Source organism: Brassica napus, chromosome A9 (genome assembly GCF_020379485.1).
Source record: "Brassica napus cultivar Da-Ae chromosome A9, Da-Ae, whole genome shotgun sequence".
NCBI lineage: Eukaryota > Viridiplantae > Streptophyta > Magnoliopsida > Brassicales > Brassicaceae > Brassica > Brassica napus.
The window spans coordinates 2764564-2790363 of NC_063442.1; the positions used below are offsets into that span (position 1 = coordinate 2764564).

A 25800-nucleotide genomic window follows, 5' to 3' on the forward strand; every position below is an offset into this window, starting at 1 on the left:
AACCACAAACATACTGAGTTATTGCGATTGTGTAAGCCATATAAACTAAAAAGGCAGAACTTTTTATCATCACCATTCAAAATAAGCATATTCAAGCAAATTGAGAACTTTTTAATCAATTTTGAAAAGTTGATGGACTTGTTTTGTTAACGTTTATTTATTTCACCATGCCAGATGTAACTTTTGCCTATTTCTGTAAAAACGAAAAAAGAAATTTATGATTGAAGTTTAAAAAAAGAGAAATTTATGATTGAACATAAAGAGTTTCTGCATTTTTAAAGTTACCAACCTGACATTCATCAACAAACTTTGGAGTACGCACAACCACCTGTCCACTACAGATTTATGTTTTCTTGTAAAACTATTGTTGCCACCGTTTCTCCATGTCAATATGGATCAAGTATTGTAGAGTCAATAGTGTGAATACGCTCTTTAGAGAGAATTAGGGGCTGTTACAAAGAATTTAGGAATCAAAGTTTCTGAAAGTGAGTAGAGTTGAATTAAGTTACTGGTATTGTGAGTTAAATCTTAACTAAAAAGAAATATTAACCGTTCCAAAATCGTGAGAATGAGATCATGGGTGTAGGTATGAGAAATATTAGGGATTTTTAATTTATAAAAAAAATAAAAGCAGTTAAAAGATAAATAAGCAAAACTCACGAAACTGATTGTTGCCATTTAAATTCTTTTGTTTTTGTTTTTTTTTTTAAATTTGTAAACCAAATTCCATGTGTCAGAATTTTATTTGATAGGTGACTTGTGATTTAGTATATAAAGGATGAGGTAGTTTGTCCCACAACATGTATAAGTATACATAGCACATGCAAAAATAAAAGGGAAATTGTATATTTTCTAAGAAAAAGTATAGTAGCTAACTTATTATTGAATAATATTGAAAGTCGGACGCAACATTTCATGTACATTTTTGTCATTTAAAACACTCACTCATGTACCTTTGAACCTCAATTGTAAATTGTATTAGCACAACACACAAGGGCTATATATATATATATAAACCCAAGTATATTATATTACAAGTTTCATAAAAGCTTCTTAGATATACATAATATATATACTATATGAAAACAAATCATATGTAGTGTTTGTTATGTACTTATGTTCCGGGTTGCAACGTATTTAACCTAAAGCATTACCATGCAACTCATATAACAATAATGGAGACGAAATTGTAGTGTTTTCAATCGAAATAAAAAAGATAAACACAAAAGAGTAGTACGTAACAGCAAATAAAAAATTATGCGGAAGCAAACAACAAACAAGGAATTTGATGAAAAAGAAGAAACGAGTTGCCTCACTTGCGGCCCCATGGAGGGAAGCAGCAACTCTGCACATCACATTTTACAATGAACGTCATGTTAGATTGCCAAATATTTTACGTATCGTATGATGAACATGTGAGGAGTCTTTTTTCTGAAAAGTTTATGAAAATGTTTCAATATGTCTCAGACTCGGATCAACCAAATATTATTTAATGATATAGGACATGTAGGTACGTAATTGAAGAGTACAGCCAAGGAATAATAAGCTAGCTTGTCACTGAATGTCAAGGTTGTCTACCATGTAAAATATACTTATAATCATAAATGAAAGTAGTCTATGATATATTTTTGATTCATGGCTGTACTCTTTAATCAAAGCTGTATAGGTACTCAAATAACTGTATGACAATATAACAATAAATAAACGAATATAAATACCTTGGGACTAGAAGGTAGCGGTTGGTGGCGTTGGTCGTTGAGTGGTCGAGTCGGGGTGGTATGAGAAGATCCATTGTAAGACCTCACATTCCCACTTTGTCTCCTGTCTTCCTTCACTTTGTCAAAGATGAGTGTGTAACTCTGATTCTCCGAACCCGATCCTGGAAACGGCGGAATTGCGACCTTGGGGAAAATTAATGTATTTAGCGATATATATATTGATGAATTGTGACAAATTTTGTACCAAAAAATGGTAAAAATGATATCATGTTGGAAGTTTTTGACACACATGCCGTCTCAAATTATTTATATGCCATATTAAAAAAAAAATATTATCATCATACTAAACGAATAATGATATAGTTTTAAAAACTAATAGTTGGATTTTCTTTTGAAATACTATGACCTAAATTCAGAACTATACTAAAAATTTAAAGTTGCAGATTCCAATTTATATGTTTTTTTTTTAATATTTTTTTAGAGTGAGAGCCGTGTTCGACCGGCTAAAAGTTCTTTCTTGTTCGAGAGGAAACATTCTCGGTTAATTAATAAAAGTGTACGTACCCTTTCACTGTTCCGACCTCTAAGATTGGGTATCGGTTGCACCCTTGGAGGTTCATGTTGTTGACGTCTATTTGTTTCCGGTGGATTTCCATGTGACCTACCTCCACCACCATATGCTTGATGGTTGTATGTTTCTGCTGGAGGAGGAGCTCTGACTCTGTTGTTTCTTTCATTGTGTACAGGAGACGATCTGAACTCGGTTTCTTCTCTGCTACTGAATCTTTCGTGTCTTGGTCTTGCATTGTGGTTTGGTGGTTGGTCATATCTATGATTCGGAGTTTGCGCAGGACTTGGATTCATATTTGGATACTCGTTGGGATTAGACATGTTTGCATTTTGCTTCGTCCTACTCGCTTTATCGAACACTACCGTGAATGGAACATCTTCCTTCCAGTCTCCGAACTTGGGCACGTGTGGACGATTCTGTAACCACAAGGAACCAAAAGACATGTCTTTGAAGACGAGCATTTAAATTGCAAGCATGAGACATAAATCTAAGGCACAAGAAACAGAAATCTCTATGGATGCTAATCATAATCCCACAAAACCTATTGATATTAAGGAAACAAAATTAAAATTTGTGATGTTCCTATAGATTAAAAGGCATATTTGATATTAACTATCTATACACACAAAGTGAAACACATAGAAAGCTATTAGACCCGTTGACTTACTGCTGCCATGTTGTTAATCTCTAGCTGCCAAAAAAAGACGAACTCCTTCAATGGCTCTGAAACAAAGATTATTTTGAGAAAGAGAGAGATGCATAAATATAAAGAGACGTGTCTACACGAAGGCGTTGACGATACATAAAAGTTGACTTGTATTTCTTGTGATTGGGTAAAACAACGACTGTTTCTACGTTGACTTAACTTGCTTTGCATTTTGACGAATGATTGATGAATATGTCTAACATACGACGTGCTTCACGCGTGTTTAGGTACATATGTCCAACATCAGACAAACATCCCAAATGGTCGTCGATACTCACCAACTCCAAAGACGGCGCGCAAATTGGCTTTGGTTTATATTTCTAGACGAATAAAATATTTTAGTTAAAGTACAAAAAAAATGTAAATTCTTGAAAATTTAATTAAAGCCTTGACCAGGTGAAGATGGGGAAAGGACTCCCGCCACTATGACTCTTCTCCAATCTCATGAGCCTTGTTAAAGATTCAGAACAAAGGTGCAAAGCTTGAAACAATGTCTCCCATGGATCAGATATTTCATTTCGTTTTCAGTTATGGTTTCTGAACAAAAGGTTGATACCCTGGCTGGACTTTTTGCTGATAATCTAGCTGTTCAAAATCAAAAGAAAATGTAACAAGGGACAAATTACCAAGTGGAGGTTTAAAAATATTAGGAAGCCAACGCCGTCTGTGGGGATCGAACCCACGGCCACGGGATTAAAAGTCACGCGCTCTACCACTGAGCTAAGACGGCTGGTGTTCACTCTAGCTTTTGTTTTTGATTTAGACCAGAGTAGAATATGAATAGCAAAGCAACTGTATCCAGCTTCGGTCGTATTGTCCCCAAGAGAAATAATATCCAAAGCTCAAAACACTTAATTTATTTTCCCATTCCAACATTCCTTTTCAATCTTTCAATATCAGTGCTTTTCTCTCTGTTACAACTGTTTTAATCTCAAAACTCTACCTACTTTTGTCTCTTGACATACATATAACGAGAAAGAAAAGGGTCAATGACAAGCATAAGTGCATGATCCTTTTGCCTTTCTGACGATCATTCACCCTAAGCTTGACGCAAACCTATCCACGTTTAGATCCCAAAGCAAGAAGTATCTTCTTCCTCGGGCCTGAAAGCAAAAACGAACACACCTTGTAAAGACATAGCAAGTGGATGTCAAACAGAGAACTCAAATCTAAGCATGGTGATGAATGCATTATACATATTATCTTATTAGTGGCCATTGTATCATGAATCTACTGAATTTAAGGACTGTTGTTCACTTGTTCTACACAACTAGTAAGTCAAGCTAAAATTAAAAGCATGGTGAAAACAAATCATGTAGCAGTTTGTAATGGATTTTACCATTGGTGTAGAGCTTTGAGGTCATCATCTGTCATATGCATTCGAGCATCCATATCAATCAACCTGGAAAAAAAGACAGAACACAATAAGAAGAGAACACATAAATTAACCTAAAGAGTAAATAGATTTACATACTTCTTCCACCTGAAATGAGGTCGAGTATTTCTCGAGAACCCAGTGATTCCAGGAAGCTATCAACCGACGTATCAGTCTGAACCAAAAGATAAAAGAATAAAACTAAAGAATTAGTGCTGCTTTAACAGCGATCCAGTCAAATGAGGCATGCCATACACTCCTATTGACTGTTGGTTAAGAATTAAAGATTTACCATACCATCAATTTGGTATGTAGACGAACCGGAAACATTTTGTTGTTAATTCTTTCATCTTCCAATTATATAAAAACCATTTTCATATCACCTTTTTTTCTGATCCATAGTAGTATATAGCTTACCAACAAAAAAAAATCCAAAATACTTTGGGCTAATCAAACATTTTAAGAGCAGGAAGAGATAATAGTTCAGTTTGTGTTTATATGTGTTAATCATCCAACATAATATTTTTTGGTATAGGATATTGCATTTTTGAACATATATATTATATTCTCCAACTGTTTTGTTATACAAAAAAACAAGTTTCCTAAAAGTTTGCAGCTTTTGATTTCAATTCGAAACTTGCTACATAATAAACAGATCTTGTCTTCTTTCTTGCATACATAACCATGAGCTATTTGTGTCCTAACACATTCGTCACAAAAACTCAACTCAAAAAGTTTATAGAAGATGGACCAAACCCTCCGTGTTGATGCAGCATTGCGTCAATTTGATATCCATCCTTAATCTCCATCTAACAAACACAGTAAAACAATATCATTTTTCAGAAAGGCTTAATTAAGTTATATATATGATAACAATGTATGTACATACCTCATCAGGTGTTTTATCCTTATTAATCATCGTGCCTCCCTCTGATAAGAAAGCATATGTTCCCGACTCCGCACCTCTCGCATCATTATACCGTTCCATCACTTTACTCATCTTATCGTTCCTTCTCATCCTAAACACTCTATGTTCCTCCTCGTCCTATATAACAACACACACACACATGTGTATATAATATAGTCTCATGTGTTAAACTCGATGATGTAAAGATTCAACATACCTGACCCTTCACACTCACAGTAACATGAGTCGACGAGCTCGAGACAGAGGCGGAAACACTAGTGGTAAGGTGGGTGTCCCGTATGTTCCCGCAAGCATGTTCCAGATCTCCTTTGTAGTTGTGGCACTAGAAACGATCGGTTGCACGTTAGGACTTAGGAGACAAGCTGCCAAGAATAGCGCTGTAAAGCATTATGTCTTGTCTTTTCCATGAAGCTCGTGGGCCTCGAGAAGAGCACGCACCTGAAGCGTCCATGTGATGTAGTTGTTGGTGGTGAGCTTGGTGATGCCCGCCATCTTGACGGATATCAAGGGGGTTTTAGGGTCCAGGGCGTTGAAAACCAGTGCGGTTTTAGCAGAGGAGGATGATGTCTTGAGAGTTGACATAGGAGAGGAATAGATCTAGTTTAGTGGCCAAGGAGGAGAGAAAATGAGAAAAGAGAGAGAAAAGTGCTGTGATAACATGTAGTGTATATGAGTATATATCTAGAATAGCATGATGAGATTATATATACAATAAATATTTTTACAAATGAGGCGATCGTACTAGGGTAAATCTAAAATAAAGAACGTATACACAAATCTCAATATACTCAAAAACCTTATTCACTTCCAATGCTTACATTAACCCAATCTGACTGATCAGATCATTAATTTCTCAAAGTACTAATACTAGAGATAGGACGCACTGTAGACTGTACTATATATCAGACTCATGCATGATAATGAAAAAACTAGACACAACAAGCACTGTATTATACTGCAAAGTGCAAACTAGTGAATGAAGATGAAAAGACTATATACACACCGCTCCACGTACATTTAATTGTAGCTAGGAACCTATCAGTTAAACATTTATGGTCAGTTAATGCTATATTTTTGTGAACTCTAGAGTTCACAAGTCAGGTACTAACATTTAACGAGTACTGCCCATTTACGATGCAGTATTCGTGTCAACACATACTATTGGTTCTAATATTCATTTGATTTATAGGAAGAGAAGACCCAAATCAACACTTTTAAAGCCATCAACTAAATTGCACTGGTCCAGCTTCTGGTCTCCTTCTGATCTTTGGCTGAGAGTATCTTGTAAACAACAGTTCTTTCCGGCGATTAAATCCCAGCTTGCGCGTTTTCAACGAAGTATCAGTGATTAACGGCGGTTTAGTTAATTTCTAAGGAAAGATCACGTGCTAGCTAAAAATAGCCACGTGACATTAACGTCGTTAGTCTGGTGAGTTAGGACATGGACCTTTCTTATATAACTTAGGCCCATACGCCTTACTTAAAATTTTATTTTAGGCCCATGAAATGATTGTTTCCTAACCCACATAATATTTGTTCTAAAAACCATACCAATTTTATGATTACCTACCATTTTTAGTTATATTCGGTAAAACGTTTATTGCAACTTTTAACACCTTTGTCCATATGTGAGTTATAAACTCAGTTGAATAATGTGAGAGAGTACACAATTGGATAATGATTTTTATAGAAAATGCATTGAAGGAGGGGATTGAAGGATACGTCGTCATCGTCATTAATTCACCATTAGCCATCACTGACTATTGACTAATAGAATCTGACTAGTAAAAAAAAATAAACGTGGCAGTTGACAAGAGAGTTAACACCGATAGAGGGAGTGAGAGATTAATAAATCTAAAAAGTGATTATTGATTAATGATATACGGAGCAAAAAAAAAAAAAAAAAATCGCGAGAAAAGAGGAAGCACGACGACAGATTAGAGAAACTAGGAAGCGTGCTTTGCAATGGTCTTTTCTCTCATAAATATTGACTAGTGTCTTCCTTGAGAGAGAGAGAGAGAGAGAGAGATAAAGTCGCCTCTTTTAATATTTTGTTTGTTCTGTGAAGGTAAGCACATATCGCGAGAAGTCAGTGATTCATTAACTGCTCTCTGCGTCTTCCATACCTCGCGTGCATGTATTTTGATTTTGAGTGGTATTGATTTTTTACCTTTTTTCATTTTTCTGGGCAACGGCTAGTTCTTCGGATGGATTACGGAGAAGATGGGTAACATTCTCTCTCTCTCTCTGTCTTTCGTTTTTTGCTGCTTTGTTCATCTCGATTTTGGTGCTTTTTGATGTGTCTGTTTTGGTTTGATTGATTTGATTAGTGTAATATAGAGAGTCATAGTGGTCTGATTCACGTGCTCAATGCCTGGGTTTTGGGGGGTTTGATTCATTTCTGGGGAATGAAAATGTGATTTTAAGAATGTTGGGTTACTTAATGTTTCATCAAGTTCTCGTCTTTAAGACTTTTGTTTTAGCTTACCAATGCTCCCAAGTTTCTAAAGTCTCCCCCTTTTTTGTTGTAACCGTGCTCTATGTTTGGTTTCTTAGTTCATTAAACTACACACATTGCTCTCAGTATCTAAGGTTGCTATGTTGTGGAGTATGATGTTTTGATCATGTGACTTGATGTCTGCAGTGTCCCCTCGTGGAATTGGCAAACGCAGAGCTATGATCACCCACCACAGTCTACTACTCTCTGTAAGTTCTTAGTTATTATTTTAGTCTCTTACAGCACTGTGACTAAAATAGTTCTTCTGATTCCAGCTGATGTGACCATGACTGAAGTCATATTGAACCAAGAAGACCACTCCTACATGTTTGATGATGAATCCACCCCGGTTAAGGCCTGTAGCGAGCTGGGTTATCATGTCACAACAGGTTGGAATCAAGTTTTATCATTTTTTTGATTTTCAGATGTCTATTTTCAAATCTAAATGAGTTTGGGGATTCAGATGAAACCATCAAGAAGATGGAAGTGCAGCAGAGTGAGACACGCTCTGCTGTAAAGAGGCGTCGGATGTTGCATTTCGAAGACCAGCCTATGGAAACATCCCTCTTCAGCTCTGAGTGTTTCTCTTCAATCCTTAAATCAAGCGTGAGTACAGTACAGACCTCTCTGGTAATGGTTTCTCTTTTATGTTCTGATTGATGTTTCTTCTATGAGTGTTTAGGCTAGAGATGAAGCATATGATGAGCTTTTACCAGAAGGATCTCAGCTTATACAAGGGTTTTCAGAAGACGCATCTGCCTCAAGCTTGGAGGGACTTGATCTGTATGCAGAGGAGTGGTACGCTGATTGCTTGAATGATCCCGAGACTCAAACCCTACCTACTGATGACTTGTATGTTTCCATGTTTCTTTTTGTGTTTAAGTCTCCTATTTGCTTTCAGTAACTGATTACTATTCGCTGTTCTTTCTCTCTCAGAAGCTTTGGTTCCCCTGAGGTCCAGATAGATGTTTCAGGTCAGACTCTTCTTTAACTTTGCTCTATCTCTAGCCTTACTTTCTCTAAACTCCATGTGTGTTTTGGGTGCAGAGTACTTAAACGTGCCACCAGAAACAGAAACCAGGGAAGTTAGGAGGCCAGTGACTCGTTCTTCTCCAAATGTTATCTTTAAAGGTAATAATAATATACTAAAACGTTTTTGAGTCACACAAAATGAAGAAAACAAAAACGTCATTGTAATGTATATAGCAGGTAGGAAGTCATTTGCAAGGCCGGTTCCAAAGCTTCCATCTTCCATCATCTACCCATTTGCATTCATCAAACCGTGTGGGGTTCATGGAGACATGACTCTCAAGGACATCAACAAGAAAATCCAAACTCCACCAGCAAAAGCAAAGGAAGACAAGGAAGAGGCTCCAGTGATCCAAACCTCAGCGTTCTCAGGGAAACCAGTTGTTGGGAAGACTAAAATCCGCACAGAAGGTGGCAAAGGAAGCATCACAATCATGAGGACGAGAGGCTAAACTTTAAGTTAAAAGAAAATTTAAACTTTTTTGCCTTATTCTCATAGGCCCTTCAATAGTCAAAAAGGGTCTTTAATCAAAGTACAGCGGCTAATATTATGAATCAAGTTCTTGTTTTCATTTTGGTATCTCTTGTAAGAAAGTGGAACTGCTGAAGGATCTGTAAACCCTGGTTAGGATATTTTTTGGTTTGTATAAAAAGTCTCTTTGTTCTTAAATGTTGTTGGAAACTTTTAATATCCAAAACTTTGTTCATGTCTCTTAAACTCTCTGATCTTTTCAACCTTATGTATATAAATTCGTCATTTAATATTTTGAATATCTGTCATGTGAGACACTCTTTTGATACAAGTCACGTGAAAACGTATTTGATGTACTGATATCAATCAAACTATCGATAAATATCAATCACGTCAAATATATCTTCAAATTCAAGTAATTTTTTTCTCAAATACGGATTTGATTTCATGTCATGTTGGTCTCGTGGAACAGAGAGTTGTTGTGATTCTCTTAGCGTGTAGTAAGTTGGAGTAGAAATAAATTGGAACTCAAGAAAGATAATATCAGGACAAAATCTCATACAACACCCTAAGTAATGATAAAGTATAATGGGTCGGTTCAAAAACATGCGAAGACAGAGAACACAACTAGTGATGATGATGATGATCTCCTCTTCAATACTTAACAGGTGCAAGAATTTCGAGCTGTGCACCGAGCTTCTCTTCGGCAACCTTCTCAGCCTTGGCTCTAAGTTTGTTAAGTTGTTTCTTTCTCTCGTAAACCACTTGAGATCTCTCCTTCCTCTTCGTCTCCAGCTCCTGTTTCATTCCCACATTAATAATTACATCAAACACCACTAATAAAGCTTAAAAGATTGTTTCCTAAAGGTTGGAGAAAGAAAGAGATGCATCATACCTTGATGGTGTCGTAGTGGTTCCACCCGACTTCAGAAGAAAGGCGACCCAACAGGCAGTACTTATGACCAGCTTGAAGCCTCAACACCCTGCAAAGTGAAAAAAAAAAGGGATGATTATGATACAGAAGTAGAAAGTCTGTGAAAAGGGAAGGGAAGAGGGTAAAAAAAGGGACAAACTTGAGAGCATCAGGGATAACCATCCTCTTGACCTTGTCGTATGGTGGAGGCACACCTTCGAAAACCTTCATGCGTGCAAGCGCAGCAGCTCCACGCTTCGTCTTGTGTGGAATCATACTGCAAATCAAATCACACAAGGAAACTTTCACTCAGCTAAAAGTCACTTCAAAACCAAAACTTTCACAGAGGTAACTTTTACTCAGTTAAAATCACTTCAAAACAAAAACTTACACCACAAGAAACCCTTCCAAATGCATCATACAACAACCCATAAACTTTCACCCAGCTAAAATCACTTCAAAAACCAAAACTTTCACACAAGCAAGTGAGCAACCCTTTCCAAATACATCATACAACCACACATAACCTTTCACTCAGCTAAAATCACTTCAAAAACCAAAACTTTCACACAAGCAAGTGAGCAACCCTTTCCAAATACATCATACAACCACACATAACCTTTCACTCAGCTAAAATCACTTCAAAAACCAAAACTTTCACACAAGTAACCCTTCCAAATACATCATACAACCACACAGAAACATTAATTCAGCTAAAAAACCATCTCAAAATCAAAACTTTCACCACAAGTAACCCTTCCAAATACATAATACAATAACACAAAAACATTCACTCAGCTCAATAACCACTTCAAAATCAAAACTACCACACACAAGTTACCCTTCCAAATACATCACACAGCCACACAGAAACATTAACTCAGCTAAAAAATCATCTCAAAATCAAAACTTTCACCACAAGCAACCCTTCCAAATACATCATACAACCACACAGACACATTCACTCAGCTCAAACCACTTCAAAATCAAAACTTTCACACATGTTACCTATCATACATACACCCAAACACTTTAATTCAGCTAAAATCACTTCAAAACTGAAACTTTCAATCAGCTAAGACTAAGACCACTTCAAAGACCAAAACTTTCACACATCTAAACCCTTCCAAATACATCACACAACCACACAATCATCTAACCAGTGACGTATACACATTCAAGTAAACACACTCAGAGATTGATATAACGAACCCGCGAACAGTGCGCCAGAAGATTTTGGAGGGAGCACGGAAGTGAATGGGGCCGTGAGAAGGCTTAGTGTTCATACGCTTGCGAAGGAACCTCATGTACTTCATTTTCTGTCGGACAAGTCCACCGGAGAGGCAAATCTCCTCGCACCGCACGATGACCACCTTCTGCCCGTTGAGCAGCTCCTTGGCCACGATCGACGCCAGACGCCCCAGCATGTGGTGCCGCGCGTCCACGACCACGCGCTTCGAGCATATGCCTGATCCCGACACCATTTTTGTGTGCTTTCTTCGTCCTTGTCTAAGCAAAGCGGCTCGCAAAAATTATATCCGAGCAAGTGTTGTTGACCTAAGGGTTTTGAGGGTATTTTCGTCTCATTCGTATGTATTTTGTTAATGGGCTGAGTAATTAATTCATATGCTGCATAAAGGCCCATTAGTGAGACGGGTCCTTAAAAGTGAAATGAAACCCATTTCACAGGAGACTGACCTCGTCAAAACGTTCAGTTTGAGAGGTAGGTAGGTAGGAATTGTTTTGTAAGCTGTGGGTAACTCATATCACCAACATTTTCATCGGTTTTTTTTTTTAATATACAATTTGTAAGATTCTACAAGTGAATACATGAATAAGAACTTGGTTTTGCTATTTTTTTAAAAAAAATTTCCAGTAAAATCTAATCCGAATAAAAAGGTTCAAATATCCAAACTATTGCAAGCATTGTATATTGTGTTCGTATGTGTGTGTTATTTGCACGGTAAATGATTAAATTGGGAAAGAAGTTCTTACAACGTTTAAATTTATCTACATTAGACGAGAAAAAGCGACCATTCTATTATTTTAGACATTATTTTGAATTTTTAATCAGTTTTTAATAGTTTGTTGTAAATACCACATCAAGTTTTTGGACAATTGTTATTTGAATATGAATGAAATTGTTTTGGTCTGCCATATATAACTAAATATATTAATGTTGACAAAAAAAATATGGCAATTAATACGATATGATTAGCTAAGCAGAAGCATCTAAATGAGATTTATTAGCAAGGCGCCAGATCTCTAAAAGCTAATTAATATTAACCCTATCACTTCACCAGACACCTACCTACACAGGGTAAAAAAAAGGCGGTTGGTGAAAGGGCCCATAACAGATTCCATATCTCATTCCTTTTGAGTTTTTTGTTTGTGTTTCATTGGAGAATGGGCGGAGGCGGCAAAGTTTACACCTTAGCGGAGGTTTCACAGCACACTACCAACCAGGATTGTTGGATCGTCATCGACGGCAAGGTTCCCACTACTCCACTCTCTCTTTATCACTCTTTGGATTCACGATCTTGGAGTTTTTCAGTCTCACTATCTGCATGTAACCTTAGATCTGATCAATCTTCGTTAGCTAGCTATATAATTCACTGATAATTAGGATTCGTTAATTCAAAATGTAACTGTTGATTCTTGCCTAAGAAGAAACTAACTCTCCATGTCTATTTGATTATAATTTTGATGGGTGTGTATAGGTTTATGATGTGACCAAGTTTTTGGACGACCATCCTGGTGGTGACGAGGTCATCTTGACTTCTACAGGTAACTTGCATGTTTCTTCTTCTCTTATTATGAGTTTTTAGCAAATTCATTACACAAAACAGATCTTTGTTTTTTTTTTTTTTTTTTTTTTTGTAGGGAAAGACGCGACGGATGATTTTGAGGATGTGGGACACAGTTCGACTGCAAAAGCTATGCTAGATGAGTACTATGTTGGTGATATTGATACAGCCACTGTTCCAGCCAAAACCAAGTTTGTTCCTCCTTCTCCTCCTAAGCAGACCGAGTCTAACCAGAGCAAGAGCTCGGATTTTCTCGTTAAGATCCTTCAGTTCCTTGTTCCTCTTCTTATTTTAGGCTTGGCTCTCGGTGTCCGTTCTTACACCAAGACTCCTTCTTCTTCTTGAGGACTCTATTGGGTTGGGTCTTTGAGTGTCTGGTTACACTCTTTGCCATCCTTTATATCTGTCTGTTTTGTAAAGACTTCAAAATATTGTATTCTCTTTTGAAGATCAAGTGGATCAGCTACATTTATTTGTCTTATATTACATGGTTGAACTTGAGTATCATTCACTCGCTGACAATTATTCTCAACTCTCAAGCGTTGTCTTAACACTCACTTTAAAAGCAGCAAACGTGCTAAGTTTCCCCATTTTCTTTGAGAAACTTTGCCCATGAATTTGCGTGAATGAGACCTCTGCATATCTCTCTTCATGCATATATTCCCCTTCTCTAGATCGTTAAGTCCCATTCTCTACCTAGCTTGTCTTTAGGCGACATTGCTGCACTGAGAGCTCCACTGTTGATTCTCCATGACTTTGGCTTTATCTCTTCGTCCGAGTAAGAAGAGCTTAAGTTGCTCATAGTAGAGAACGTGAACTATGGATTGCAGAGGAAGACGCTAGTTTTGCGCAGCATGTGCTCCTGCCTCTTGTGAGAGTTTTTGGAAGTCAATAAGTTTTGAAAGCTTCTTCTTGTCTGAATCTGATAACCCCTCATGTGTCTGATAGAATAAACCAAATATAAAGCATCAGCAAGATGAGCAAACTGTCTTTAAAGCAAGTAAGTTACCTTAAGATAGAGATCAATGGTGTGGTATAAGTCATCAAGTTTTAAATATTTATGAAAATTCTAAAACATTTCATTTTTTTTTTTTGAAATATGGAGTATGTTATAGAATTCGGTTACTAGTGTCAAGAAGATAGTAATAGGAATATAGAGTGTCCACTCGTGAAATACAATAAATATTTGGTGTTAGAAGTAGAATTAAAAGAAGACAATAGACATGGAATGAAAAGAGATCCTTAATGAACGCATAATCTGTCTGCTTGCACGCTATTCGATTGCTTCCTGCATTTAACGCTTTGATTGTCATTATTGTTGTCTGGTCTCCTCTCCAGTAGAAAAAATAAAAGTTTTTGTGGGCTAACAAACCAGCATCCTATGCAACACATATTTTGATCTGTTATACTATATTTGTATAGATTGAATTCATCCTAGACATCTCAGTTGGACCACCCATATTCTTAAATTTCACAGTTTAGTCCAACCATTTTAATTTTGTCTCTGACCTATATTTTCAAATATAGATCGGTGTAGTCCGATTGAAATTGGCAAGTTCAGTTACATTCTGAAAGCATTTGAAAACTATATAGATATGTGCTTTGTAATAGATCTGTGCTTATTGAAGAACATGCACCAAATAAAGTAATAAATAGCTTCTTAAAAGTTTTATTGGTGCAACGAAAGTAAAGAAACGAAATAAAGATTATGCTTAATGCGAAATCTTTTCATTATAACTTTTCATTATTAATACGATATTTATAGTTGGAAAATGCTACTTTTTTAAAGGCTTGAAAAATGCTACTTGAACGAACTATACGGTCCTTGGCTCACATTGACATGCATATGTGCTATGAACAAGGAGTATATGTTTTATTCAGAACTCAGAAGGATTAAGCAAGAGAGGGAACGAGAGTTTGAAAAGAAGGAACAAAAAGTCAAAAGCCTTTCGTAGTCAGTGGTCCTTCTTTTGGCATTTATCTTGTACCAAATAGTACTAAAGGTTCAAACAAAACATTGAACAAGCTGAATACAGATACTCCCAAGTGTGCATTGGTTAAAGAGATGACATACGCGAATCTAAGAGCATCAGCATTAGTGAACCCCTTGGAAGGGGTTCACAAAGCATTTTTTTATTATTATTTTTTTTCTGTTTGATTTTTGTTTTAAAAAAAAAAAAAAAAAAAAAAATTATAACCGGACCAATCGCGGGCCGCCACGTGTCGTGGGGCCCGCGCTACAGTGATGATCCGGGTTCAGTGCAGTGAACTTCTAAGAGGGAGGTTCATTGCTTTTGTTTATTTTAATATTTTTTTTTTCGAAAACTGTGTGAACTCCCCATGGAGTTCACTAATGCAGATGCTCTAAGTATCCCAAAACGTGATTCGTAATAGTCAGCGAGCCCGTGATCATACCATACCCCGTGTTGGTGCGTGTGTATACATCACCTTTACGTGCATGTATTTATGCAGGTATGTATGTTCACTTTCAACCCATTCACTTTTTTTCACTTCTAGTGATTAAAGTAAACAAAGAACAATGATTGTTTTCGAGATAAGATTTAACAGTTTCATCACATGGTGCTGCCCAATTTTCGAGAGACGTTCAAAAGTTAAAACAACAGAAATCTTCTCAATGAACACTGTAATATATTTTGTTGTCTCATGTTTTGTCTGTTTCTTTCGCTTTTTATAATTCAAAACTATGATACTCCCTCGTTTCATTGAAGTTTTGATTATTTACACACATATTAAATTTCTTCTTTTTAACTATCAAAAATATAAATTTATCTAACTATAAACAAAAATAGCAAAAATATGATTGACTATACATTTTTTTGATAAAGTCAAAATTATTTACATTGTGAAACAACAAAAATCACCTAAAACACCATCAACATTGAAACAGAGAGAATATTAATTTATAATTAAAATAATATTTAACACGTTATGTATATATGCATTAAACTATTCATTCACACTGAAACACATTCACGTACAGATCATGCGTCAGGATCATGTCATGAGAAAAAGAGTGGAGGGACCAATCTGTGTGTAGTTGAATGAAGAGTATATATTTTAGATTTCAGAGTAAGGACTCAGCTAGCAAGTCCACACGTGAACCCTCCTATAGGTTTCTTGTGCCATTAAAAGTCTACATCTGAATCATTTTCTCACACTACATGCTTACACACATCCCCATCAATCATCATCGACATATACGCATAGCTTTGAATAAAAACATGAGAAAAAAGACAAACAGAAAAAAAGATGAGCAAACAAATTCACTAACCATCTAAATCCTCAAAAGAGATTAGTACAAATGGTATGAGGTTCATGTCCCTAAAACTACTTTCCAACTTGTTCTCTAACCACATTATTACTTTTTAAGATTACACTCCTGTTTAAAGGATTTTGATGTTCGGTTAATCTGTCTAATTCATTACATTCTTACTTCACACCATATCACAAAAGCTTGCTTCCTTTTCAACTTCATGGACTGACTTGTACCCACTCGTAGCCTCCAGGGAGTGGCACATCATTCACAATATCGAAGTTGTACCTGAAGATATTTTTTGGAAACTCATGAGTGTTCATCCTCTAGTAATGCAGCAAAACAAACCAAATAAAAAAGCATCCTTACTTCTCCATGAATAGCCTCTGCTGTTGCTGCTCTGCATAGGCAAAGAACTCCTCCAGTTCACCAATGGTTGGGACCGTGCTATCTCTCGCTGGTGTACGCATCGACCTTGTGCTAGAACCTGGTGTAACAATGGTCTCCAGATCCTCAACAAAGTTACAAGGCGTGCTCTCCCTTGTGCTGAAAAAAATAATAATCATTAGAAAAATTCAGAGAGATAAAAGAGGCTTGATTTAAGTAAAAACACAAAAGCTAAGACTTTGCTGAGAGAATATGGTCCCATGGGGATTACACAATATGCAATAAATAACAAAGAGAAGGGAAAGCACACATTGTCCCTCTACTGAGAGAAGTTACCCAAAAAAACAGAGAATCCTACAAAAGTATTCCCCAAGTTTGCAAAAAACCCATTAGGTCCCATGAGCATGACCTCACACTACAGTACTTGCACTACACTTATGAGGAAAGTGTCAATTTTTTCATATGATTTTACATATTAAAAAGCTTCTGACATTTATACAACAACCACTTTTGTAAAAAACATAAACCATGTGTTAACAAATCACAGCTTAATGCATATCACTTCCAAACTAATATGCACTAAAACTAATATGTGATAAAAAGAAAATAGTTTTGTTACATTTATAACCTCTGCAATGCGGTACACATGGAACAGACAACAATAACTCTGAAAGTTCTAATCTTTACACCAAAAGAAACCGATAGTGAGCAGTAATCACAACACCAGTACATCAGAACAGAGTAAAGTCCTAAACAAAACCGAACCGAACCAAACATCAGATATATAAAAAAAGACTTGAACTTTTAGTTGTACGACTAAAGCTAACAAAGTTTCAGACAAGCATTAAGTAAAAAAAGAAATCAAACTAAAAACTAACATGTAATTTTCATAACACAGAAGAAAGGAAGTAACTTTAATCGAAATTGGTAAGAAAGAGAAGAAAGTTAGGGCACAAAAAGACCGAACCTTTGTCTTGTCTGAAACTCAGGACTGTTCTCTCGACAAAAACATTCATCACCCGAACCAGCTACGCTCGAGTTAACCGAGTCAATCTTCGAACCAGACTCTTTAATTCCCGGTTTAACCTGTCTCGGGGTCTGCTTCGGTTCAGCCAGCGACGGGGGTTTCTCGAGACGGCGGCTCCGGAGCTGAAGATAGCAAGAAGAGTCGGGGGCGGAGGAAGAATTAAGCCTCTTCAAGGCTAGGGTTTTAGCGGCGGCTCTGGTGCGAACACCCAAAGATGTTGCTTCGGTGGCTTCCATAGAGTCGATGTCACCGGTAATCTTTGATTTCTTAATGTATTTTCCCATCTTCGGACACTCGAGAGGCGGAGGTAGGTCGGAAGCGGGAAGAGAGAATGGGAGGGAAAAGACTTCGAGAGGAGGGAAGAGAGAGCAATGGAGAGGGTTTTCGAGTTTTTTTTTTGTGGGGTTAAAAATTAAAGAAAATGAGAAATTTTATTTTATTTTTAATTAAATAAAACCCCACAAATTCATCATTGTTTTTCTTCAGGGCCTTTTAGTCTAATAAATAGCCCATATTCGTCCGTGTGTGTAACAATTTATTATATTTTTTGTTGTATTTTATATTCTTAAGAAATTTGGTACAACATATTTTATTCTTTAAGAGTGTTTTATATTTTAGTTAACACAAAACTTATCTACATGATGGCTCTAATTGATAAAAATTACTTAAGGCATCTCCAACCACACTCTATTTTCCACTCTAAAATAGAGTTTAGAGTAAAAATGATTCAATGGTATTCTATTTTCTATTCTATAATAGTGTAAACCTATTTTTTACTCTATATATAGAGTAATTTTTTATTTTTTGTTCATCACTCTATTTTTCACTCTAAAATAAGATATCATTAGAGCAACATCCAACTCTATTATAGAGTTACTCTATTTAAAAAAAAAAAATTGAATAAATCATCTCTGGAGATGATCTTACTCTAATGTTATATGCTTAATCCATAATGGTACCAATAATGTTTGCGCATAACTATATTTTCACAAAAATATAATCTATGTCGCCTTTCTTGTATAGTCATCGAACCCTTGAAGATCAAACACTCGTTATGACTCATCTTCACGATTTTAAAAACAAATCAAGAGGGTGAAAAACAAACAAAATGAAGAGACTAGTCAAAGGAAATTGAGATCATATGATTTGGGAATACAACATATCATACTGGTATCTGCTCAAAATGCACATGCTGCTATTTTGTTGATACCCTACTTTTGATAATAATAATAATATTCACCTGAACTAGAAATCATTGAAACCTCTTAAAAAACAAATAGGCTCAAACTGAAACACTGAAAAAGCAGGGACAAGCTGACCACTACTTCAAGACTCTGCTTCCAAGTGTACTCTCACGCTTGGTGGCGTCTAAATAATCACCCTCAATTCCTCAAAATCTATGTCCCTAAAGTCAAGAGTATAGACGAAAGAGGCACCGTGAAACGGAAACCAGCAACAGCATCAAAATCTCCCAAAGATGCCAAGCAAGAACACTTAAAAGAAGGCTCTCACCGAGAAACAAACCCTCCAAGATTCAAGGAAGTAGAAAATAACATCTACGAGCTGCTCCTGATGGTTTCCATGTGATGCTGCAACTCCCAAAAGACTTCCTACAAAAAATTATGAGACTTTTCAAAAACTTATAAAGAAAAACAGAGTAGCTCTGTAGTTATAGTCACAAAAACAGAGAAAAAAGATCAAACCTTTGGAAAATCCTTGCATTGAGTGTGTTTGGAAACAGATCTTATTTTACTAAAAAGAACCTCGGTTATACGTTGCTGAATGCACGATGATGGAGACACAACATGTCCAACCATTGGTAAGACCTTAGAACTCCAGACTAAAACATGTCCAACTATACTCTATGTACATTATTTATTTTATTCAGTTGAAACGCTGAGCTTGTTTATATCACGTCCCACATCGGATTTTCAGTTCTTTTCTGTTCATTATATAAATAGTTAGCAGATAGTATAAGCACGTGTTCGTAGAAAGGAGAGATGGTTGGCATCTCCTCTGACAGAGACGGGATTGACCTTCGGGTCTTGAACACATCCGGTTAAGGCTCTCCACCCTCGGGTGGATCTAACCCAATTTTTTGGGCTTTTTTTTAATTGGGCCTCTTCTTCCTCAATCAAATTTGATCTATCCTCTCTTTTTTTTTTCTTGCAAGGATGAGCTTGTTAAAGTGATAGAATGATCTTGCTACCACAATTCACCTTTTGCTGCTTAGGAGTTTTCTTGTGTACTTCTATAAAATGTGATTTCTTACTTAGGAATCAATGCTGAATTTCTGAGACTTAACGCTACTTATGATCTATCAAAAAACATTGATGGGTTTAATAAGAATCTATATGTGTTATTGTCTATTGTAGTGAAAATCTATATAATTTGCAAAAATAACTTCTACATGTTATGATTATATAAAGGGGATTTGATGACCTGGCTTCTCATTTTTTTTGAGAAACCCATCAATGTTTTTTTTTTTGATAAATCACAAGTGTAATATTGTTATGTCTTTCAAAAACATATCAATGTGTTTGTTTATGTTCCAGCATCTCCATGTTTACAAACATGAACATGCATGCCTACAAAGTAAAAAGTGATTCCTCTATATGCTTAAGATGGGTTAAAAGAAAAAAAAATACTAATCTAATTAAACATTTTTATCATTTTATAACTATTTTATTGAACTTTTTCCGAGTAAACTACTTTTGATATTCAATTATTCTAGTTCAATGCAACCATATTTGACTTTCGATTTACGGATATGGGTTCGAACTTATATCCAAGTATGTCTCCAAAGTTGATTATAATGGAATGAACCCAAACCTTAGACAACCACCAGCGTCAGCCATCAAGCAATTACGAGTGACCCACCCACAAGACATTATTATTATTGTCGTATATACATAGTTACATAAGAGAACATAGTGCTTATTGTCCAATCCATCAAACCTGCGAACGGGAAAGCTATATGCATACTTAGCAAACTAATTGATTTCTAAACGGCGAGATCTGTTCAAAAATTGGCAGTCTCTTAGACTTAAAACTAGTGGCTGTCCTCTCTTCAAACCCAAGAACAAAGTCATCGTCCAACATATTTCCCAAGACATCCTCCATCTCAGCATCTCGCCCACGTGGCAGTGAAGCCTCCAGCTCACTCAGAAGCTCATCAGCTCGTTGCCTTGTTTTACAATCATCCGAACCCGAAACCTTAGACTCGAGAACATCGTCAAGAATCGCTCTTCCTTCTTCAAACCTGCCTTGTTTGATAAGGCACATGGCGAGGTTGCAAGATTTGTTAGCGTCTGGCTCCACAATCTGTGCTTTTCTGTATACAGCTTCTGCCGACAAGTACTTGGCTTGTTGCATATATGCCCACCCCAAGTTCCCCTGTACATTTATTCAAATAAAAATCGATCAGTCCACCGTTGAAAAGAAACATAACATAAATTAGCTTAGACACTAATCATAGTTTTAGTATTAGTTACCAGTAATCTTGAGATTTCTTGTTGAACGGTCACTTGAAACTTCTTGCCGTGTGATCTAGCGGTCTTGGTGGGTTTACCGTTGAAAGCTTCTCCTTGATAGATCTGTCTCAGTTTCCTCTTCAACAATTCAACTTGCTCCTCCATCCTACCGCATTTCTATTCATTATAAGAAATCATATCATGTGAGTGCTATGATAACATATTATTTTGATGATTAGTTCATAGTTTAAATCTTTTCATGTGAGTTTTATGATAACATATGTGTTGATTCATGGCCTAGATTCACTAGACTATATAATTGCATGCAATATTAGAGTGCAAGTAAGTCGATAAATGTATGGTTATAGTAAGACCTTGTACAAGTCGATAAGGACATTGTCGAGTGAATCTTGAGAGTTCTTGGAACAACGAGGACGAAATGATTTGATAGCTTCGATGGCTTCTTCGGAACGGTCTAGTTGTTTCATTACAACAGCCATGTCTTTGAGAGCACTATCTACTCGGTCTCCTGTGTTAATGGCTTTCCAAAACCAAACTATTGCCATCTCCGGGTTCTTCTCTATCAACTGCAAACCAACAATATTACACTCTTAGTGTTATTAATAATCTGAATTCACTCTTACGTTCGAATATACATTAATGTACATGAGCAAGCAGTGTGCTGATGATGTGCTCTTATAAAAATAAAAATAAAACAAAGTTTGAAAATATGTACCTGAGCATGTTTGGCTTTGACATAGGGAGTATCTCCACAAGGAACTTTGTGTATCACATGAAACAATTCATTGTCTTTCATCATATTGCTTCTTGTTGAGTTGATGTTATTATTCTTCATTTTCTTCAAGCTTCTCTCCATCTATACCTCTCACTAAATATTGAAGTATACAGATGTCTTTAGCAGGATGGGAGAGACAACCTCTGAGCTATGTCTTATATATGTGTACGTTTGTAACTGGGACAAATGAATCAAGACTCTATTTCGTCTTTGTTCATGGGACCTGGCACGACACATGGAGACTTCACCAATCACCAGGTAGGTATCACAGCAAAACGTGCCTTTTTTACCATTGCATCTTTTCTTTTCTTTTTTTTTTATTACATTTTTGATATCTCTTATTGATTTATATTATAAGTTCCAAAAGACTATTTATCTCTCGACGTTGTTATCCTCGTCAGTCCTAACTGTTTAGACAAACATTTTTAGCTGAACTTATCGATTTACCTTAGACACTGCCTTTTGCGTTTGCATGTTGTTTAGCAAAAACGGATATTTACCTTAATAGTGTGTTTTTCTTCAATTTTTTTTTTTTACTTTTTTCGTGTTTGATTTGCTTGTTCACAACAGTACCAATACTATCACGTGTTATGCTATGTTATTTCATACTTATTTTATAAATTAACCAAATCTCGTACCACTAGCTACAACATACTTGCAAGATCTAAATATAGATGCGCATATTAAGTTTCTCAAATTTTAAAGTGTTTTATATAACTGATACATGTCTAATCGTCATATACAATTAAGGTTAACTAAATCTGTTTCATAATTAAGTTTATTAGCTAAATCATATTCATGTTCCAAATTAGGAAAAAAAATCAGTACATAACACATTATAAGCAGATTATATACCAAATGGTGCATGACATATTCAATCTTCATTTGAAAATATTAAAAAAAATCATTATCTAATTTCAATGACCTATCGTCATTTTTGAACACCATTAAATCAATTTTAGTGGATGTGATTAAAATACATATGTGGTTACCACATCAATAACGAGGTATATGTAATCATAGTCACCCAAACGTTCTGTGTAGAAGCGCAGCTCCAATGAATCTAGACTACGCCTGAGGCAGTATTCACTTAAAGAAATCACTCACCACACTGATGACATGGGACCACGACCGTACGATATGGCAATACTACCATTTTGGATTTTGTGAAATATCAAAAGAATAAGGCAAATTTTTACCCTCCACTCCCAAGATGCAACAATATGTAATCAGTTACTGTCAAAAGAGTTATATTGTAGGTTTTTACTTTATAGCAGAGCTGAATGATACTTTTGCATTTTCTTTTCCTTTTTAATGGATTATAAATTCTCAAAACACTGACACAGTTAGAGACAACAATGATAATACTACGAGTTGAGATGTAGCTATTAGTCAATTTTTATCCGAGAGTGGGGGAGATCGCATGACTCTAGACGGTTTTTCAGCAAGATTCAAGATTGCTTAAGGTCGCTTTGGTCTTTTCTGAGTTCTCTGCTTTGTTAGTTAACTTTATCTTCTTCTTTTTTAAACTATTAAACAATGATTCATTCTTAGTGTGGATGCTTGCATTTTAATATTTACAACTTGTTTGTCTCCTTCAAAACATTTTTCCAATTTTTATTTGATTCTAATTCGGATAAAACATTTGTTTAGGACATTTTCCACTCCATTACATTTTTTACTATAAAATAGAATAAAATAGATTATAAAGTAAAAAATGCTCTAATTCAACTCCACATTTTACTCCATAATGGAGTTTTTACTTCATTATAGAGTGAAATATGAAGTTGGGTTGGAGCAATTTTACTATATTTTCTCTTTTACTTTATTTTGGAGAAAAAATGAAGTTTTACATTGGAGATACTCTTAGCCTTCAATTTTTTTTTTTGAATAAATAGCCCTCAAATTTTACATGCTTAATACATATTCTCTATGTTTCACAAAGATAGATTTTTTAATGTTTTCACACATATTAAGAAAACACATTAAATAACTATAATAAATGTATCATTGTTTATAATTTTTAATTTTCAATAATTTTTAACCAATAGTAATTCAACAAAAACAATTAATTTTCTTGAAGATCACATTTTTTCATACAAAGTACAAAAAATTTATTTTTGTGAAACAATATTTTTTTTTTTTTGAAAACTTCTAACAGAGAGAGTATGGATCATCCGACTTTCAAACCATCCAATTTTTATACCTCGATTGTTTTATGTCCCATAAATTTTAGGACCGGTCCCAAACATGAATCATACTAGTTTCATTGGGTGCCAAAATCTTCAATACAGTAATGGAGAAAGTTCGTGAGAGTGGTTTGTTGAAGCAGCGTAATGAGCTCATGTGGGACACTAAAACACTCTATTATCACTTACCCAGTACTAGTCTTCTAGATGCTTCTGTTAATCCCCCAAATCGCAGAGCAGTAGCATCTGTAGTAGGTACATAATATCATTATACAATAATCAAGGGGTTTTATACATTTATTTTTACATTACTTTACTTAATACTCGGTGTCGGTGGTGCTGAAGTTTCGATACATTTAATTAGATTGAAGGTTTAATAAACAAGTTTCTATAGTTGGAAGTCCATTTTGCAAACAACCGATAGTTCGAGGGTTTTCTTGCAAAATTGATTATCGTCGACTAAAAATACCCTAAAAAATCGAAACGCTTCTTCGACTTCGCCGCAGTGCGCTCATCCTATCGTAATGGCGAGCAACAATCCGTCGCAGCTTCTTCCATCAGGTATGCACACTTTCTTCATTCCTTCAACATCTGAAAACCGAAGATCTGGATCTGAAAAATCGCGATTCGGTTGCAGAGCTGATAGACAGGTGCATAGGGTCGAAGATAAGGGTGATAATGAAAGGAGACAAGGAGCTCGTCGGGGTTCTCAAAGGCTTCGACGTTTACGTCAACATGGTCCTTGAGGATGTCACCGAGTAGTTAAGTCTCCTCTCGCTTTCTTTTTTTTCTTTTGTTGCTATGATCGGTTTAGTTCGGTTAATCGGTTGGGTTGATCCGGTTTAGGAGATCATAGATTCGTGTCTTTAAATCGTGCAGTGAGATTACAGCAGAAGGAAGCCGTGTCACGAAGCTTGATCAGATTCTACTCAATGGCAACAACATCGCCATTGTATGTTTTTTTTTATGATTATGATAACATTTTAACCATTTTGAACCGTCAAAATGCTAATAAACCGGTATTGATAAAATGTTGTGTATGCAGTTGGTGCCAGGTGGAGCTCCTGAAGACGTAGAATGAGATTTGATTGTTATGTTAATGACTCGTCTTGTAACTTTGGTTTTTGATATAAATCTTTTGTTCACAAGATACTAGTTGATAATTTCTTAACTCATAATGACAAATTGTTCATTGTGAAAGAGGAGCTGAAGCTTTATATGTTTTTTTTTTAATTAGACTCAGTGGTTCTACTTATTCAGCTTCTCTTTACGTTGTTTTATTGACCGTTGCTCTGATTAGACATTCGTAAATTGGATTAATAGTCATCAACAGAGTTTCCTCTCTCAAGTGAAGGGGAGGGTTTGATAAGCGGAGACAAGTCAAATACAGCGGTGGTCAACGTATGTGTACGCATTGGAAGGGAAAGACTCTCCTTCAGCCAGTCGATGTAAGCTAAATGGGCTGAGATAGATCCATAAACACAAAGCCCAATGGCTTACTACAATTTTGGTTGGCGAATGAGAAGAAGGCAAACTAGGTGGAGACAAGTTGCTGCAAGGGGGAAGTGGGCGGTGCAACAAGTCAGTAAAGTACCCATCATCACAGTTTTTCTTTATGACTAGCCCATTTGCTTCTCT

At 36.0% G+C, this 25800-nt stretch overlaps 8 protein-coding genes and 2 non-coding genes across 12 annotated transcripts; 4 read left to right on the plus strand and 6 right to left on the minus strand.

Moving 5' to 3' along the window:
- Positions 1–1124: 1124 nt before the first annotated feature.
- On the minus strand, positions 1125–3211 carry LOC106363981 (RPM1-interacting protein 4). Its single transcript, XM_013803631.3, has 4 exons — positions 2957–3211; positions 2283–2705; positions 1719–1901; positions 1125–1345 (listed from the first exon to the last, which is right to left on the minus strand). The coding sequence occupies exons 1-4, from the start codon at positions 3164–3166 to the stop codon at positions 1313–1315; spliced, it is 849 nt and encodes a 282-aa protein (XP_013659085.2). The 5' UTR covers positions 3167–3211; the 3' UTR covers positions 1125–1312.
- Positions 3212–3588: 377 nt separating this feature from the next.
- Positions 3589–5880, minus strand: LOC106362592 (putative small ubiquitin-related modifier 4). Its single transcript, XM_013802466.3, has 4 exons — positions 5737–5880; positions 5495–5620; positions 5260–5415; positions 3589–5179 (listed from the first exon to the last, which is right to left on the minus strand). Exons 1-4 carry the CDS (start codon positions 5878–5880, stop codon positions 5093–5095), a joined length of 513 nt encoding a protein of 170 aa, XP_013657920.1. The 3' UTR covers positions 3589–5092.
- TRNAK-UUU lies at positions 3654–3725 on the minus strand. The gene has a single exon. It is a non-coding gene; the product is annotated as a tRNA-Lys (tRNA).
- Positions 5881–7196: 1316 nt separating the features above from the next.
- On the plus strand, positions 7197–9494 carry LOC106365803 (protein XRI1). 3 transcript variants are annotated; one of them, XM_013805295.3, is made up of 9 exons: positions 7197–7366; positions 7498–7525; positions 7943–8004; positions 8071–8184; positions 8259–8401; positions 8478–8647; positions 8732–8769; positions 8843–8926; positions 9002–9494. In XM_013805295.3, exons 2-9 carry the CDS (start codon positions 7506–7508, stop codon positions 9274–9276), a joined length of 906 nt encoding a protein of 301 aa, XP_013660749.2. In that variant the 5' UTR covers positions 7197–7366; positions 7498–7505; the 3' UTR covers positions 9277–9494. The 3 variants fall into 3 exon arrangements, with proteins under 3 accessions (XP_013660749.2, XP_013660750.2, XP_048595292.1); XM_048739335.1 differs by having other exon boundaries at positions 7209–7366; positions 9005–9494; XM_013805296.3 differs by having other exon boundaries at positions 7197–7525.
- A 307-nt stretch (positions 9495–9801) lies between these two features.
- Positions 9802–11763, minus strand: LOC106365802 (60S ribosomal protein L13a-4). The gene is made up of 4 exons (XM_013805294.3): positions 11422–11763; positions 10370–10486; positions 10192–10279; positions 9802–10094 (listed from the first exon to the last, which is right to left on the minus strand). The coding sequence occupies exons 1-4, from the start codon at positions 11691–11693 to the stop codon at positions 9951–9953; spliced, it is 621 nt and encodes a 206-aa protein (XP_013660748.1). The 5' UTR covers positions 11694–11763; the 3' UTR covers positions 9802–9950.
- A 747-nt stretch (positions 11764–12510) lies between these two features.
- Positions 12511–13523, plus strand: LOC106363980 (cytochrome B5). Its single transcript, XM_013803629.3, has 3 exons — positions 12511–12702; positions 12930–12996; positions 13093–13523. Exons 1-3 carry the CDS (start codon positions 12616–12618, stop codon positions 13359–13361), a joined length of 423 nt encoding a protein of 140 aa, XP_013659083.2. The 5' UTR covers positions 12511–12615; the 3' UTR covers positions 13362–13523.
- Positions 13524–16285: 2762 nt separating this feature from the next.
- On the minus strand, positions 16286–18100 carry LOC106363979 (cyclin-dependent kinase inhibitor 3-like). The gene is made up of 3 exons (XM_013803628.3): positions 17645–18100; positions 16660–16836; positions 16286–16578 (listed from the first exon to the last, which is right to left on the minus strand). Exons 1-3 carry the CDS (start codon positions 17986–17988, stop codon positions 16509–16511), a joined length of 591 nt encoding a protein of 196 aa, XP_013659082.2. The 5' UTR covers positions 17989–18100; the 3' UTR covers positions 16286–16508.
- A 1585-nt stretch (positions 18101–19685) lies between these two features.
- Positions 19686–19805, plus strand: LOC125578825. Its single transcript, XR_007316906.1, has one exon. It is a non-coding gene; the product is annotated as a U6atac minor spliceosomal RNA (small nuclear RNA).
- Positions 19806–20569: 764 nt separating this feature from the next.
- LOC106363978 (protein SULFUR DEFICIENCY-INDUCED 1) lies at positions 20570–22113 on the minus strand. The gene is made up of 4 exons (XM_013803627.2): positions 21914–22113; positions 21552–21764; positions 21199–21354; positions 20570–21100 (listed from the first exon to the last, which is right to left on the minus strand). The coding sequence occupies exons 1-4, from the start codon at positions 22052–22054 to the stop codon at positions 20690–20692; spliced, it is 921 nt and encodes a 306-aa protein (XP_013659081.1). The 5' UTR covers positions 22055–22113; the 3' UTR covers positions 20570–20689.
- A 2408-nt stretch (positions 22114–24521) lies between these two features.
- On the plus strand, positions 24522–25362 carry LOC106363977 (sm-like protein LSM5). Its single transcript, XM_013803626.3, has 4 exons — positions 24522–24723; positions 24800–24923; positions 25042–25114; positions 25208–25362. Exons 1-4 carry the CDS (start codon positions 24687–24689, stop codon positions 25241–25243), a joined length of 270 nt encoding a protein of 89 aa, XP_013659080.2. The 5' UTR covers positions 24522–24686; the 3' UTR covers positions 25244–25362.
- The last annotated feature ends 438 nt before the right edge of the window (positions 25363–25800 follow it).

Coding starts and splice junctions, on each gene's coding strand:
- LOC106362592 (XM_013802466.3), bottom strand. CDS start 5,880: ATGTCAACTCTCAAGACATCATCCTCCTCTGCTAAAACCGCACTGGTT. Junction 5,621..5,736: donor ACATCACATGGACGCTTCAG/GTGCGTGCTCTT, acceptor GATCGTTTCTAG/TGCCACAACTACAAAGGAGA. Junction 5,416..5,494: donor CTGTGAGTGTGAAGGGTCAG/GTATGTTGAATC, acceptor GTTGTTATATAG/GACGAGGAGGAACATAGAGT.
- LOC106363977 (XM_013803626.3), top strand. CDS start 24,687: ATGGCGAGCAACAATCCGTCGCAGCTTCTTCCATCAG. Junction 24,724..24,799: donor GTCGCAGCTTCTTCCATCAG/GTATGCACACTT, acceptor ATTCGGTTGCAG/AGCTGATAGACAGGTGCATA. Junction 25,115..25,207: donor ATGGCAACAACATCGCCATT/GTATGTTTTTTT, acceptor TTGTGTATGCAG/TTGGTGCCAGGTGGAGCTCC.
- LOC106363979 (XM_013803628.3), bottom strand. CDS start 17,988: ATGGGAAAATACATTAAGAAATCAAAGATTACCGGTGACATCGACTCT. Junction 16,837..17,644: donor GAGTTTCAGACAAGACAAAG/GTTCGGTCTTTT, acceptor TATTTTTTTCAG/CACAAGGGAGAGCACGCCTT. Junction 16,579..16,659: donor CAGAGGCTATTCATGGAGAA/GTAAGGATGCTT, acceptor AAATATCTTCAG/GTACAACTTCGATATTGTGA.
- LOC106365803 (XM_013805296.3), top strand. CDS start 7,506: ATGGATTACGGAGAAGATGG. Junction 7,526..7,942: donor ATGGATTACGGAGAAGATGG/GTAACATTCTCT, acceptor TGATGTCTGCAG/TGTCCCCTCGTGGAATTGGC. Junction 8,005..8,070: donor ACCACAGTCTACTACTCTCT/GTAAGTTCTTAG, acceptor TTCTGATTCCAG/CTGATGTGACCATGACTGAA.
- LOC106363978 (XM_013803627.2), bottom strand. CDS start 22,054: ATGGAGAGAAGCTTGAAGAAAATGAAGAATAATAACATCAACTCAACA. Junction 21,355..21,551: donor TCCTTATCGACTTGTACAAG/GTCTTACTATAA, acceptor TATAATGAATAG/AAATGCGGTAGGATGGAGGA. Junction 21,101..21,198: donor AAGAAATCTCAAGATTACTG/GTAACTAATACT, acceptor ATAAATGTACAG/GGGAACTTGGGGTGGGCATA.
- LOC106363981 (XM_013803631.3), bottom strand. CDS start 3,166: ATGCAAAGCAAGTTAAGTCAACGTAGAAACAGTCGTTGTTTTACCCAA. Junction 2,706..2,956: donor AGATTAACAACATGGCAGCA/GTAAGTCAACGG, acceptor TTGTGGTTACAG/AATCGTCCACACGTGCCCAA. Junction 1,902..2,282: donor GAGGTCGGAACAGTGAAAGG/GTACGTACACTT, acceptor ATTTTCCCCAAG/GTCGCAATTCCGCCGTTTCC.
- LOC106365802 (XM_013805294.3), bottom strand. CDS start 11,693: ATGGTGTCGGGATCAGGCATATGCTCGAAGCGCGTGGTCGTGGACGCG. Junction 10,487..11,421: donor TTCTGGCGCACTGTTCGCGG/GTTCGTTATATC, acceptor TTTGATTTGCAG/TATGATTCCACACAAGACGA. Junction 10,280..10,369: donor GTTATCCCTGATGCTCTCAA/GTTTGTCCCTTT, acceptor TTCACTTTGCAG/GGTGTTGAGGCTTCAAGCTG.
- LOC106363980 (XM_013803629.3), top strand. CDS start 12,616: ATGGGCGGAGGCGGCAAAGTTTACACCTTAGCGGAGGTTTCACAGCAC. Junction 12,703..12,929: donor GGATCGTCATCGACGGCAAG/GTTCCCACTACT, acceptor GGGTGTGTATAG/GTTTATGATGTGACCAAGTT. Junction 12,997..13,092: donor GGTCATCTTGACTTCTACAG/GTAACTTGCATG, acceptor TTTTTTTTGTAG/GGAAAGACGCGACGGATGAT.